Raw genomic sequence first — 16,073 nt, 5'->3', positions numbered from 1 at the left:
TGTTCCTTGCGTTTCTGTTTGATCAGCTCAACCAGCCAGATGCAGTAAGGGGTCTGTATGTAGGTTACAGAGCACCGGAACAGGTCTTGCAGTCATAAATGCAATTAACGCATCTAAGTGATGCCAGACTGGAAGCTGTTAGTGCTGTACTGCCATCTGATACGGCCATGGGGAGACAGGGAAGCTCTTCTGTGAACCCAGGGGAATAAATACCTGGCTTGCTGGCTGGCCCGAGGTTTTTGCAGTGCCCTTGGCTTAAAGTTACTTTGGGTACATACATGTGAAAGCACAGCCTCTTGTGTGGCTGCAGTCTAGACATAACTCGGGGGATGAGCAGCTTTCATGTGCACATGAATGGTGTTTGAACATGGCTGCTGAGAACTAAGGCAGTTACCGAGGAGTAAATGTTTTATGAGCCTTAGTTTTCTACCAGCAGCACAAACTATGTGGGTAATTGCTGTGCAAGTGGCATTTCCAGTTAATTCCACCAGAGAGACTCCAAAAATAAACTCCATGGTAGCAGCTTTGAAAGCCACTGTTGCAGCTTTGGCTCCAAAAATAAATGCAGCACTCCCAGCTCGTAAAACTAAAGGAGCTGGGTATCATCATCCTCCTCTGCCCAGAGCTGTGAGCAGGAGCTTGCACCATCTAGAGGAAAAGAGACGACTGTTGAGGCATTACAAAATGGACTGGACTGAAAAAAATGACAGAATCTTGTTTCTGAGTTAGTTTCAAAGCACAGAAGAGTAAATATTTGCAGATTCTAGAGTTATTTTTGCACTTTCCTCAAATTGCATGAGGAAACAAGGACGAGTAGAGCAGAAAATAGGCTAAAGAGGTGGGGGAGAAAGTCCTGAAGGCAAAATGGAAGGTTTATGGAACAGCTAGCCTTGTTTGTGTTTTCAAGTATTTCTGTATGTCATTAATGAGTGTAAGTGTATGCATTAATTTATTCACATATCCTCTAATTACTTACAGTATAATGGGAACAAAGGCTTTCCCAAGGAATTCCAGCTTTATAAACTTATGATGTTAGTGTTGGTTTAAAGTTGGAGCAAGAGGCTGTGTTAGAGGCAGTTGGCATTAGGTTGCTGTAGAGGTAGGTGAGGTCTGTTGATCACTTCTGTTCAAGCTGAAAGACTTACTTTTGCATGCTTCAGAAAGTTAGAGAAATTACCTTACCTAACTGTTAGGTTTCTGTAGAATCAGGTAGTGGTGTGGCTTCATGCAGAGGCTGCTGAGACTGCCTTCATGCACTAGATCCTTAGAAATACCTGGGGGCTAAACCTCCCCAGGTGAGCTTTCGGGGTGCTTCAGAGCTGGTCCTCACCTGGGTGGCACCTGAAGTAGTCTGGGATTGAGTGAATAAAGCACAGCACGTAGGTTTGGGTGTTGGATGCCGGCACTGGAGCGGGGCATGCGGTAAGTACGGTGTCTGCATCTTGGCTGTGGCGTGGAGGCAGCGCTGAGCTGTGCTGGGAGACCTCTGCTGAGAGCTGCTGCACCTCCACGTCTCCAGCACTGCCTCTGTGGACATCTAAATGCATGTTTCAGTCCTTCAGATACGCTGGGTGTTAGCGATCCGTTTGTGCCAGGCTGAAAACTGGCAGTTATAGAAGCTCTAAGAGAAGTCAGTGAGAGGACAGAGTAATACTTAAGTGCTTTCCACAAACCATATTGTTTCAGTGAGATATTTGTTTACAGCTCAGCCATAGCTTTTACTTTTAAAAGTAAATGTTTTGCCCTTAGGTAATAACTTTAACTTCATTTCATGGGAAACAAAGCAGAAGATTGCAAAGATACTGGTTTACAGTCATGTTTTCTTTCCCTGCAAAATACAGCTTACCTTCATGTTGAGGAATAGGGTTTTAAAGGAAAACTCTGCTGTCTCTTTTGGACTTGAATGGTGCTTTATTTTTGCCCCAACACAGAAGAATAAATATTTGCAGATTCTAGAGTTATTTTTGCACTTTCCTCAAATTGCATGAGGAAACAAGGGTCAGTAGTGCGGAAAATAGGCTGAAGAGGCAGGGGGAGAAAGTTCTGGAGAAGAAATGGATCTGCCTTGGTAGCAGAGCCTGGAGAGCAGATGCCAGGTTATTGCAGATTAATTGTAAATACAAAAATGATCAATTGCTTTAAAAGAAGGGGTCCTGTCTGGTGTCTGAATGTATAGACACTGAGATCTATCCCTGGTTTATATTTGTCCTTTCAGGGATTACTTGTGTTCCAGGTTTAAGTTCAAAGTTGAAGCTGCAAAATTCATTTTGGGCACGTTTGGCTGGTTTCTTGGGTTTGTTTTTTCAATTTGATTTTGAAACCTTACATGCAGGGAGAAAGTCGTCTATAGGCCATGCTTCAGTGTGGAAAACTGGGTGACTAAGTTGTTTAACGTGTGCTCTAGATTTACTTTTTCTGGTTCTTTTATAGGTCACCACTGCTGTTCCAGAATTCACGTTGGCGTCTTAGATTTCAGGAGGTTTTTTCCTTCGATTCGCTTCTAAAAAGCTGCAGTTTTTCTGGAGAGCAGGGGGAATGTGACTGCTTTTTGTGACATACTCAATGACCCTCATCAGGGGAGCATCTTTAGGGAAAGTAGCAGAGTGGTGACAGTTGAATTTCTGTTGATCCTGGGGCTTTTCTTACTTTGCGCAAACCCTCTTGGCTCATGCGTGCTCTTTGCTCCTGCCTTGCTTGTTGGTGCTTGGTCACTTGCACATGTCAGGAGAACAGGAAGAGTTTGTATTTGCCCGTCTGTTCCCAGTATGAAACGTTAATCCTTGTTCACTGGACAAACACGCACCTTGGACAGCTTAAAAGTCTATTTTCTGCCTTTCAGCGTTAATGCGGCACTGAGCTGGATTAGTGATGCCGTGTGCTGGTAACAATAGGTGCGAGAGCTCAGCACGCACGGCTGTGCCCGCGGCAGCCCTTTTGGCATGGGGTAGAGGAGCATCTCGGGGTCTCTTGGCAAGCAGGGCCTTCACTCACGTGTCCTCTGTGTCAGTGTGACCCAGCTGCCAAATGGAGTGGTCTGTGGTGGGGAGAGGAGAATAGGAATTACTGATGACTTGGTGCTCTCGGCTTTCTCCTCGTCGTCGCAGTGTGCTGCCAGGGTGGTAAATCATTATACAATGATGGGATGGGTTGGGTTGGACAGGACCTTAAAGCTCATCCAGTTCCAACCCCCTGCCATGGGCAGGGACACCTTCCACTAGAGCAGGTTGATCCAAGCCCCTGTGTCCAACATGGCCTTGAACACTGCCAGGGATGGGGCAGCCACAGCTTCTCTGGGCAACCTGTGCACCACCCTCACAGTGAAGAATAATTTTGGATGGGCTTCTCATATAAACAGGCAAACTGTGCTGTATCATCCTCGGTGGTTGGTGCAGGTGTCAAAGGAAGATAGCCACAGTATCATAGTGCAGACTGCGTGTGCTGCAGCGTTGGTAGGTTTTAGTGGTGTGGAGAACTGTGCCTCAGAGCCATCCAGACGGGTCAGTCTGGTTTCTCTGGCACTGATGAAGAACCACAGAACTTCATTCCCATTTCAGTGTCATTTCCAGCTTTCCCACAGCTGGGAGCCTTTGTCAGGGGTGTTGTGCCCCAAGACTCCTGCTTATCCGGGACTTGCTCTGAGATCTCAGGGCATCAGGACCTGGGATCACTGTAACAGTTGCTTGTCATCAGGGAAGTCCTGAGCTGCAAGAGCTGAAGTTTATATCCTGATTTATCTCCACTCTGCTGTGCTGTGCAGGGGAAACACTTAAAACTGCTCTTCAAGCCATTTGGCCACGAGGACAAGGTTCCCAAAAGGAAACACTGCATCCCAGTTTAAGCACAAAAAAAGAAAAGCCATAAGAAAGTGGTGGCTTTTTACCTTAACTAGCTCTACTATCTCTTTTTTACCCCCCCATGTTGTATTTGAAGGTCTCCTCTCAGCACACTGGGTCTGGTGCATTGTAAAGTTCCGATATGGCAGAGTTTTTGAGAAACAATGTGCATCCAAACAACATTTTTTTTCCTCACTATTTGAACATTTCCTTTGAAGTTAACCTGTGGCATTGTCCCTAAATGTTATGGAAAGTGCACTGGAAAGATTAGGGGGAGTTGTTTGTTTCTCCTTGTTTGTATTGCCTTTAGCAGCACTGCTCTTGAACTATGGGGCTCGACTGTATTCCTTAGCGTGGAGAAACTGAAAAGCTGGAATTAATACTTTTTTTAGAGTGTAAACTCTGTGGTGTTTTCAAGGAATTGTGTGTGTGGGGAGCGCTCTCAGGAAGCAGGACACAGTAGGAAATGAAAATCCAGATTCCGTGACCTTTTTAGCTAAGAGCCTCTCACAGAATTAGTCCCACTCTAAGCTAAATTAATTTTTCTGAAGGATTTGTGTTCTTTGCGTGCACGGCTGTGTGGATTTTCCCTCTCCTGACCCAGGCGGCGTATGGAGCAGCAGAGGCAGTGGTAGCTGTGCAGCACAACAGATGGCCCTGTAGCAGCAGGGACACATGGGCAGATGCAGAGCATGAGCTGGCAGGGTCAGCTGCTTGGGTTTGGTTCCTGCTTGAGGTTTGGTTGTTTTATAGCAATGCTGAAGCGTTTGAGCCAGTGGGCAGAAGGTGCCAGGTTGCTCTTTCTTTGGGACAAGACCCTAGCAGTTCAATTCCACCTCTGCGCCTCAGTTTCCCATCTTAGTGCTGACAACAAGAGCAGCTTGTTCTCTTGTGAAGTGTTCGGAGAGATCTTGTGTTGAGAAGGCAGTGATACACGTGCTGTTCTTGTGTATTTAAAACAAAAAGTGCTCTAGACCCATCTGTGTTGAGAGAAGCAATTCTCATCTCTGCCTTGTGCGGAGATTTGCTGTTAGCCATCATGAGACTAAGACCATTTAAATAAGTATTCTTGTGTGGATTTGGGTGTGCAGCTCAGCTAGGAAAGACTGATTTGTTACAAATACTGCACTAAAGCTGTTCCCACATATCAGTCAAGCCTTTCAGATCAGTTAATGTATTGAAATGTCACTTGCGATAAGTACCCTCAGCATATTAATACTGAAGTTAAGCTTAGTTTTTCACTAGGGTTTTCGGGTTGGTACCCCAAGAATTGGAAAACATGAACTATCATGTCTTACTGAAGTACTTTGACAATGTGTTCACAGGGAAATGGGGGATGCAGTGCACTTGCTGGGCTCCCTGAAATGCTGAGGAAGCTGGTGTGTTTTGCTGCTTTTCTTCTGTTCTTGTGCAGTTGGCTTCACATCTGAATCCTGCTGCTTGAAGGAGCCTCCTTTGGAACTTTTAGCACAGTCAGGCTCAGGAGATACTTAAAATAACTGCACTATGAAAGCTTTGGACGAGGAGTCACTAACACTGAGTTTTCCTTTGTAACTTTCCATGCTGTATCTCACTTGGTATGGGTTGAGTGTTTTACTTGTTTTCCCTTTTACCTGTGCTTATCTGAGCTGTTTGCCACAGTGCTGTGACTTCCTGATGCTCTGAACTCCGAGTGCTTCCTTCCTTTAACTTGACCTCGTTTCTTTAGCAACGACAGTCTCTGTTTTCCTCTTGTGCTCCTCACGTTCTTGCCCATGGACACACAGAGCTGTTTGTTGGAAAGGACCTCTGGAGGTCGTGGTCTTCCCGTGTGAAGCAGGACTGTTGCCAGCATTAGCTTGAGTCCATCATAGCTTCATCCAGCTGAGTCGGAGACCTCTAACACCTAACCTGAAGGTGAAAGTACCAAGGTGTGTGGTCTGGGACTGCTGATCTTGATGTTGAGTAACACAAATATCCCTGAGGAAACTTTCTTGGCTGGTTTCACCACCTGGATAACAAGGGCTACGTCCAGCACTTGGGAAAGAGCGTTGTACAGACGGTTTCATCCTAGTTAAGTGAGTAGTGCTCTGCATTCCTGGCACGATGACAAGAGAGCTGTTAAGTTCCTCTGGTATGGTGCATGCAGGTTTTATTTCCCATTTGACAAGAGGTGGAGCAGTTTTTGCTCTGGGTTCCATGCTGCTGTATAGCTGTTTGGTAGCGTTTGATCCAACTCATTTGTAGCAAAGGCACCACCACATCCCTTCTCCTGTTGTTAAATTTTCATAGTTAAGGAATTCAGCGTGGTAGCAAACTGTAATTTATGGCTGTCAGGTTGAAGGTAACCTTTCTGTTCCTGTTTCTGAAGAGGAGGGAAAACCTGTGTTCATCAGTACAGTTAACAGAAACACCAGAATTGAATGTGGCTTATAGAAGATAATGAACCACTTGGTGAGAAACTTCTTGACAGTCTCTAAACACTTAAATTAGTTGCCTTGTGCCCTACTTAGTTTGAATGGATGCAGCTCATCTGTTGTCTTCGATCTTGGTTTTTTCCTCCCCTGCAGTAGAAAAACCCAAAGCACAGTCATATGTTTGCTGCTCCCACTGAGTTTCTTTGGCTCCTGGTTTTTGCAATGGACTGTTTCAGGCTGGTAGGCTGTGAGTTTGGGGGCAGAGAGCTTCTACTTGCATTTTTGAAGCCTTGATTGTGGCTTCGTGGCAGCCCAGGTGAGACGTGGTGCAGATACAAAGCTTCTGGCAGCAAGTTGTTTCCAAACAACAACTTCTTCCTCAGTGTAAATAAGCTCTTACGTGGTGGTTTAATACATATGCTGCTTAGATTAATAGTCTCTTGAAAAATAAGAGATATTCTAGAGGCAGTGAATGGAAACTCTATATTCTTACTTTGAATTCAGAATGTATTTTATGCTTGCAAACATTGATATTCTTGAATTCACTTTTTACATCCATCTTTGCTGTTTATGCTGTCTTTTGAGCAATTTAATTCCATTCCTTATAAAATTTGTCCAGGCCAAAAAATAACCATGCTGCTGGTAGGGCAGGGTGCAGTTGCAGAGTTGGGGTGTGTTTTGTTGCTGGCAAAGCCAGCCTAAGTCTCCCATAAAATCATTGAAATCTGCTTCTTTTTTTTTCCAAATTGAGTTTATTCCCGACCAGTTTTGGATGATTATTCTGCTAATAATTTTCCTCCTAAATGCGTTTGTCTCCTGCCTTTTGTATCCCATTTACCTTCACTGTTGTACAGAGAGCAGTCGTATTTCCTCTCCAGTTTTCTTTTTCTGAACCAAAGCAGCAGAGATTTGTCTATTTTCTTTTTCTCTGGACTGGCATTTCCTTTTGATCTGTCAAGAAACTCAGTTGTGTCATAATGTGACCTTGGATTTTACATTTCCGCTTTAATGTTTCCCAGATTGCTGGAAGATCTGGCCCAAGGTTATTGTGTTAGAAAGCCTCAGGAATCTCCAAATTACACTTTGTCACATCGTTCTAGAGACTGAAAATGTCTTGTTCGCAAAATGCTCAGCTGAATCCAGAGGGATTCTTGGCCCCAGCTGCACTTGGAAGGTTATTTTTTGTGAGGAAGGAATGCGTGTTATTTTTATGTTGTTATTTTAATACACATTTGCATTTCCCAGAAACATAAGGAAGCCCAGCCAAAATTACCAGTTACCTCTGAAATGGTTTTTTATTAAAGACAGAATGTCCTTTGCTCATCCTAGATCCTGAAAAGGGAGAGTATTCAGCACCTGAGTGCAGTCAGCCTTGGCCTGCCTGCATGGCACCAGCAGTGGAGCAATGCTCAGCTTCTGTCTCAGCAAGGAAAACTCCTGAATCATACTGATGAAATCTAGAGCTGACCAAACTAAATTTCCCTTCCATACCTGTGTTCAAATACAGCCTGCAGCCTGGGGCCTCTAAAAGATGTACGCTTTTTTAGGAGGCTTTACTCTTTTGGTGTGTGATGTTTTCTACTGAAGGTCTAATGAGAGCGCTGGTGGGTGTTTGCTGCTGTTAGCCAGCCTTGGTGATGGAAGTCTCCACATCCCTGGCAGCAGCAAGGATGAGACACAGCAGCCCTGAAGGGTGCTTGTAATGGCTTGTTCCTGTAACTCGTGTGCTGAGCAAGGGGTTGGGAGAAGGCAGGGGCAGTCTGGGGAGGAGCTGCCCGTGTCGGGGGGGAGAAAAAGGGCCGTAGGGGTGGGTGCGCTCAGGCAGGATGGTTACTGAGGATACTGAGGATGGATGGAGACCTGTGGATCTTGCCCAGCAGGTCTCACACTTGCTGTGCAAGGCTGATAAACCTGATGAGCCTCAAAGTGCAAACTGGAAAGGAGCTGCAGGAGTGCTTCCTTACTCGAGTAAGGAGAGTGGCTCCATTTCCCCTCTGTGTATCCATCCAGGCCTTTGGGCCTCCATCTCCTTTTGCCTCAGTCCCTGTTTGCGTCAGTGCATAGTTGAGGTGTAAAGAATAACAAGAAGTTCCTCTGCTTGGGTTTGCAAGAGGCGCAGATGTTGGCTCATCTGTGGCCCTGCGAAAATACACCAGTGTTGCTGCAGAAATCTGTGGGAGGCTTGTTTATGGGTCGTGATTCTTCATGGTTTGTTTCTGCTCCTTGTTGCAGAAGGTTACAGCATCATTTTTTCCCTTAATCTCTGTTACTTGGCTGGTACCAGCAACAGAACTTTGCAGACTCAAAAAGCCACTGAGTATTTACTGGGAATTGCTGTGAGAGTGCCCAGAAGTGGCTGTATCTGTTTGTGAAAGACGCTAATGTGGGATGCTTAAAACCATCTCTCTTGTTGGTTTGGGTTCTTAAAACTTGTGGAGTTGTTACAGCCAGGACGTGTTAGAAATGTGCATGGGACGAGGCTGGTGTAGCCTGACAGTGGTGTTTCTTATTAAAGTAATTAATACAGCTGAGAAAAACACTACTTGCCTGAGACTTCACCTGTGTTACTTGATCTGAAAAGATCCTACTTTTGCCTGCCTTGAAACCTTGCTGTTCTTGCAGCAGCTCATTATGTGATAGCATTGCTTTAAATTGTTTATTTGAAGGAAGCCTCTGTGTTAGATGTATGCAAAGAAAGTCTGTAATACAGAGCAAGCCCAGTACTGTTTCTTCTCTTCTGCTAATGTAGATTTCTTCCAGCATTAGGAGCCTTCTCTGGGGAAAAAAACCCCACACACAAAAAGAAAAACCAACAAAAAAACCTCCAAAAAGCCCAAACCCAACTTATTTTTCTGGAGTGAGTTTGTCTTACGAGTTGTTTGTGCTTTTTTGAGTTATGCAAAGCGAGGCTGTCTTTGTAACTCAATATTCAGTATCACTGGGTAGTCAGAGGGAAATCTGGTTTGTTCATACAGCAGGGCTCGTACTTTTTACCACCATGGGGTAGAAGTGCATGTTTTATGGTTCTTTTACTGTCCTTATGACTTCAGCCTTGGAAAGACAGACCTGAAAGCACCGGCAGCAAAGCAAGCTGAAATGGAACCTTCTGGTGGTTTATGCTATACTGCAAATGTGGCCAGGGAAAAGGATGAAATTAACAACTTCATAAGCACGGGACCAACTGGCCGTGCTGGGGTTTTCTGGGTTTCCCATTCGTTTTCTTTTTGAGGAAAGAAGCTGAATAAACAGGATCTCATCTCTCTTTGTAGGTGAAGTCTGTGATAAACCTGCTGTTTGCTGCCTACACAGGGGATGTGTCTGCACTCCGGAGGTAAAAATCAGTGTGGGGTTGGGAATAGGAATGCTGCTTTGTTTGGTACCTGCTGTTATTGTTTATGAATATGCATATGCACTGCGTCTATGTTGGGAACATCCCAGCTGTGCTGGAGACTGAGTATGTTCACCCAAACCCCAAACAAACCTGACCCACACCATCACAAAGGTATCCTCACACTCCTCACATTATACTGCAACCCCATTGCTTTTTGTGTCTTTGGATCACAGTGAAATAAGTTTCCTTAACCTTCTTTTATTGTAGTCACAGCAGAAAATCCTAGCTGTACTCTCACCTGCTTTGTAATTCAGTTTGGAAACTGCCACAGAGATCCAGGCATTGATGTTGGAAGGGTTAGGAAATCTAGCTCTGCTTTTTACATCTGGAATAGAATCTGGCAATGTTTAAAGTAATAATGGTAAGAGACTAAATGAAGGTATTAATTTAGCTAGAATATACCTGAATATAGTTAGTGGATGGAAAAACATGTATAGTTTAACTCTGCTATCCCAGAGCACTGTAGTGTGATGAAAGAACTCTGCCAATACCTAAACCCTGGATTTAGGATTTTCAGACTTGGGAGCCCTCCCTGGATTTCCTCAGGTGGCCTAAATGTAATTTGCCTTAAATGACTTAGCTTGTCCATGTTAGGTTTTAAATCAAATATATTGGCTATTATGTTCCCTGCAAAGACATTTTATTTTTCTTCTTAAGAAGTAGAGAACAGAAAGTTAAAGCCAAAGCAGTCAGGGCCCCTTTCCATTACAACTGAAGATACGATGGGCTCTTGATACCGTTTATATCCTCCTGCAGCAGCAGTTTCATTGTTGTAGCTTAGGGGTATTGCTCCATGCTAGTTTGGTAACTTGTTTTAGTTATGTAAGATGGTTTTCTGTAATATATGTTTGGTTTTTTAGATTTGCTCTGTCAGGAATGGATATGGAACAAAGAGATTATGACTCACGAACAGCCCTGCATGTAGCAGCTGCAGAAGGTAATGTCTCCTCAGATGTTGTTTGCTATCTGTTAATGGAGTGTGGTCAGCTTTCGTTAGAGTATCTTCACTCTACGTGCACACCTGCTTTTAAAAACTGTGTATGTATATACATAGATCTATATAAATAAAAGTATATGCATTCACAAGCCTGTTTTTCTTACAGGACACGTGGACGTTGTTAAATTCCTACTGGAAGCATGCAAAGTGAATCCTTTCCCCAAAGACAGGTGAGTGGTTTTATTGCCAGTTTGGAGGAAAGACACAAATAGCATCTCTCAAGCCCCTGTGAGGAGAGGTGTCTGTCAAGTCAGAGTGGAATGCACTGAGGATTACTAGCACAGTATGTAAAGAACTAGATTGTTGGTGCTTTTGGCTCTGCGCTTAGGTGCTGATCTTGGAAATACTGTGCTCCTTCTTGTAGGTGGAATAACACTCCTATGGATGAAGCTTTACATTTCGGACACCACGATGTGTTTAAAATTCTTCAAGAATATCAGGTCCAATACACGCCATCAGAGGATTCCAACAACGGGAAAGAGAACCGAACGGTTCATAAAAATCTAGATGGCTTACTATAATCACCTTCAGCTAGATCCTAAGAATCAAATCACCTATTTAATTGTGGTATACATAAGTAATGAAGAGCGTGTGTGTTTCTATCTGATAGTGGTATATATTTTACAGAAGTCTCTGTTACTTCAGTGTTACGTTACAGGAGTTTCTATACGCACAGGACAAATCCAATCTCTCTCTAAAGAAACAAAACCAACTAAGAATCTCCCTCCATAATGTGAGCAATATTACCTCATGCTGCATATAATTGATGTATAAAAATATTTAGCTGTTGTTGGCTTTACTGTGCACTACTTAATTTATTTTTGTGTTCTATGTGAACTCTAGTCTGTGGTCAGGATTTTTTCTGCTGAGTTTTTGTTTCCTATAGCCTCTGTTTCCAGTGTGGCCAAGGTGAGCCAGAGTACTGTCAGGTCTGAGCGTCAGTGAGGTTCTTCACAAGCTGAGGATGCTGATGTAGATTTAGGCTGGGTGTGTTAAGTAAGGTTCTGCACTTATCTTTGGGAAAATAAACCTAAGTAAAAAATCCACCTTGTTTACATAATATAAATATCAACAGAGTATATAGATGACAGTTGTCAGTGGTCTAGACTTGTTCTTAGGTAGTCTTGTCAGGGAATTTGTTTCAAGGTTCTTTTGACCAAATGGCATAGGGGAATGGGACATCAAAGAGCATTTAGTGAGGTTTATGTTTTGAAGAGTTTCTTTCAGTTCCCTTTGTCTCACCTCCCTCCTCTCTCTCTCCATGTTCAGCTGCTAAAGTACTTCCCCTGTCACTGGGGGAAGCGGGTGCTTCCACTCTATGCAGTTGTGTTCCTAGCAGGTACATTTGCACTACAGCAAGCCTTGACAAGCTGCAGAACCCCCTGGTGGGGCTCATGTGTGCTGTTCTTGGTGCCTTGCACCAGGAGCCAGAGAAGGGAATGGGAGTATGCGAAAGGCAAAGTACTAAACCAAATATTGCATGTAGATCTGGCTTGCGATAAGGAACACGGACAGAGCGAAACAGCTTTAAGGAGCATAGAGCCAATCAAAGCGTGAGCAGAGCAGGAGATAAGCCAAATTTTTGGGTATGTTTTCTTCTTGCACTACCATCAACCAGGGAGCAGGATATTGCACCGGTGGGATTCCACTGGTGCAGAACACATTATTCAGCATCAGGAGCACAAGTAGGTGATGCCTTTTGTGGTGAGCAGTGGCACTTCCTGCCTTGCCACCGAAGCCAGCTCGGCATGTGCCCCGTCATGGGAAACGTCGCTGCAGATGCTTGTTGTTTGCAGAAGTACGATGGCACTTGTTCCCTATCTCACGTGCAACTGCTTCTGGTGACACCGTGGCACAAAACCTCTGAAGTGAGCAGTCACTGAGGAGCTGGATGTTCACAAAACACCACAGGTGTGCACACAGGCAAGAGTTTTAGCACAAGAATTTTAGGCAAGTATCGTTTAGCACATGGAAAAGGAGATTGTGTTTGAGTTGCGTGTGCGGCTGTTTTTATTCTAGCACATAGTGTACAAGCCAGCAGTAGATCTCAAAGTTGAAACTTTCTGTGTTGAGGCACCAAAATCCTCCTGAAACGATGCCCAAATCCTTTCTAGAATGGCCCAAGCACTTTATAAAGATGATCTGAACCACATTATCCTCCTTTTGCAAATGAATACACTAAGGCATATAGAGAAGTAACTTCTCCAGAGGGACCCAGCAGGTCAGCGTGGCTGAGAGGAAACCCTCTCGAGTTCCTGTGCAGGCTCTGGTTGGTATATGCCATACTGCCTCCCGGCAGGGAGCACACACCACAGGGAAAAGTGCTTGATACTCATCACGAGCAGCGACTGTCCTCATGATGGTGGAATCTTGGAAGAGTCTGAAAGTCTAAAGGCCCAACATAGCATTTTGAAGCTGACTGGTATGGTTATCAAACACTTCTTCTCATCAACCTTTCTGTTCTTAACCTGGGTTTTTCGTGGTTTCTCTTTTTTTTTTTTTTTTTTTTTTTCTGGAGATCAGCTATTTTTCTGAAGGCTTTTAACCCATTCTCTTCACATCCTGTATCACAGCCTCCCCACTTCTAACCAGTAACTACACGAAATGGCCTCTGGCTCTTTGAGCCGTATCAGTCACCAAGTAGCACAAGGTCTCTCTGCCCTGCTACACCCTGAACTAAATCCCAGCATGTCTTCTCTGTCAACTTTAGTATAGAGGAATATTTTCAGATGGATTCTAGGTAAATATTCTGTATCTATCTCAGTGCTAACTGACTTCTTCCACATTTTCTTTCCCATTAAGACATATCCTTTAGCTTCTCAGAAAAATACCTGATTCAGCTTTACTTAACTGAAATTTGCGTTGCTTGAACTGGCATTTTAAAAATAGAGGTATGTTATATAACACAAGTATATTAAAAACCAAACACACACAAACCAAACCAACCCAAAAGAAGGATTTTAACCAAGTTAACATTTACGGATCGTGGCTGTCCCTAAACTTAATGCTTTCCTGAATCATACCGAGTGCTTTTAGCCGGTCCTAGCTTCAGTGCATTTTTGCTGGTTAGTTTTAGTATTTTTCTCATTGTGAGAAGATGGATTATTTTGTAATGTCCAATTCAGCGATGCAGCTATTTAGACATGGCGTTATATTTATAAATATCAGTAGATGCAGTACATTGGTTTGGCTGTTTAGCATTCATACACTGACATGTAGATTTTATCGTAAATAGCTTTTGGTTATCTTATCAACCGCTGACTTCCTTATGCTCCAAAGAGGATTCCCCCCACTCCTTTGTTTTTATGTCATGTATGTTTCTTCTGTATCACAACCTAAAATCGTCAAGCTAACTTAATGCTTTGTACTCAGAAATATTGTGATAGTCTTAGCATTAATTAGGCCTATCTTTGTGAACAAAATGTATTGTACCAGATTTTTTTGCTTCAGAGCTGGACTATCAGTGACTATACTTATTGGCAGTGTACTTCTGGTCATTGTAACTGACTGGGCTGATCTTGACTCTTAGATTCGGTATTGTGGGGAATAGACAGTGATGAATGTATTTCTAGCAGTTTCCCATGAATGAATCTAAACTTGAGCTGTACTGGTTCTGAAAATGAAAGTTATTTATTTTAAGAAATAAAATCCAGATAGTGTTGCTTTTTACAGCATAATAAATGGAAATACCAAGATGATGGTTGTGGTGGGTTTTACTGGCTATCTGTGTGGCTGATGTTGAAATAAAGCCTTCAGTCATGGGGAAGGCTGTCCGGGAAAATCCTCCTTTGGCCATTTCTGTTATGCAGAACTTACAGGAAGTTAGAATGAGTTGATCTGATGTAGCTTTGCTTTGTTTCCCTGTGTCCTTTCACTGGTTGCTTTTTGTTAATGCTGGGGTTCTTACATGGATTGGCCAAGTGCCCTCAATTTCTCTGCTGTTCTCATGCCTACTCTTCACCCATGCTATCCTTCACTTCATCAACTTTTTGATGAAGTTTCTTTCCTTTATTATACTTCTGGCTGTGTCATTAATATAAAAGCCTGACAAGTGTGAAACACTCAATAGCCCCAGAGAAAAGCAGCGCAGCAGTGGCCCAGCTTGACGGCTCACCAAGTTTAGCTGTAGGTCAGTTATCCTACTGATGAACTCAAGTTAGAAATTCAAGTTTGGTTTATTGAAGTTTGGCTGGGGAAGAAAAACAGTAATAACAAACCATTCTAACAGCCACCTTCCAAGAACTCTGTAATGCAGATGAGCAAAACAGTGCAGTGAATTAAAAGCATTGGTACTGCCATAGGCTTCACAGCTCTAACTGTTGCATTGCACGAGCAAGTTTAAAATGAGATATACAGTAATCTAGTGGCAAGCACATCATCATTGCAATAGAAGCAGCCAAAACACGAGAAAGGACAAAACTGTCAACTGTGACAGTTCCATTTATTTAAAATGGCAAAAGGCTATTCCACCAGGGGAAAAAACAGTTTTTAGAACTACTGACTGTGTAAAGACAAAGCCATGAATAAGGCCACGGCTTTAAATCTCACTAGAGAATTTCACCCTGGTTGATAAAATTGAAGTATAAAAATAATGAAAACAAACTTGCATATAGAACATGAGCAAAAGGTGTAGCTCAGGAAACAAGTGTTTGAGTTTTGTATTACAATAAACATACCCATTCAGCTAGTTACAGAAAGATAAAGGCAGTCAGTCACCACATGTGATATTGTGTAGTACTGTTAACCTCTGTAACACAGGGCACCAAAACCACGTCCATCTAGCAATGCTTTCCATTTAAATACATATGTTACCTGCTCTAGGTCCTTTCAGTTTTGTTTCTCTTGAGTTTTGTGGGGGGCACATCAGTCTTCCTGGGCACAGCACTAAACTGAACCAGTTGTTTAACTTCTAAGCAGCAGGCGATCAATCTAGCATTTCTGAGTGCTGGAGAAGCAGCTCTGCCACCCCTGAGTCTCACTGGCCACTGCTACCCTCCCCAGCATTGGGCATAGACAGCAGTGAAGTGAGAAGATGCAGGAGCAACTGTGCCACAAATGGGCTGAGGTTGGAGGGACTGCTGGAGGTCATCTTGTCCAAGCTCAAGCAGGGCCTGTACCTGAACAAGTGGGATCCAGTACCAGTGTTCTGCAGTCCCTCTGCTCAGCCGTGTGCTAGTCAGCGGTCTGGACTAATACATGCCCCTAGTCTAAGAGATCAGCTACTTAAGACAACCTCGCCTCTTAACTGTGAATTATCTCCAAGCATGCAGAGAAACAAACCTGTTCCTCCTCTGGTGAAAGCACAACTTCATCCTTTACCTACTAAAGACTGCCTATCCTGCAGCCATTACTGCATTTAAATTGAACTTCTTTTACTTTCCTGTGCCTTATTCCTAATTGCAAAACCACTTCAGTATCAAAACCTGTAGGGTCTTGTAGCTATTCAAATCAACAGT

At 43.5% G+C, this 16,073-nt stretch overlaps 1 protein-coding gene across 1 annotated transcript in view; it reads left to right on the top strand.

Annotated features, from left to right (window-relative positions):
- Positions 1–11,313, top strand: part of LOC104413422 (glutaminase kidney isoform, mitochondrial) — a gene marked incomplete at its 5' end in the record, with an annotated part of 54,978 nt that extends 43,665 nt beyond the window's left edge. Inside the window, 4 exons of the mRNA XM_010024408.1 lie at positions 9,499–9,560; positions 10,481–10,557; positions 10,724–10,787; positions 10,982–11,313. Coding sequence (XP_010022710.1) covers positions 9,499–9,560; positions 10,481–10,557; positions 10,724–10,787; positions 10,982–11,138 — 360 coding nt within the window. The remainder of the gene's footprint in view (positions 1–9,498; positions 9,561–10,480; positions 10,558–10,723; positions 10,788–10,981) is intronic.
- Positions 11,314–16,073: the final 4,760 nt, after the last annotated feature.

Source organism: Nestor notabilis, unplaced genomic scaffold, assembly GCF_000696875.1.
Source record: "Nestor notabilis isolate BGI_N333 unplaced genomic scaffold, ASM69687v1 scaffold7921, whole genome shotgun sequence".
NCBI classification, from domain to species: Eukaryota; Metazoa; Chordata; class Aves; order Psittaciformes; family Psittacidae; genus Nestor; species Nestor notabilis.
Note: the sequence above shows the minus strand (reverse complement) of the source record. Positions and strands in the feature narration are given on the sequence as shown.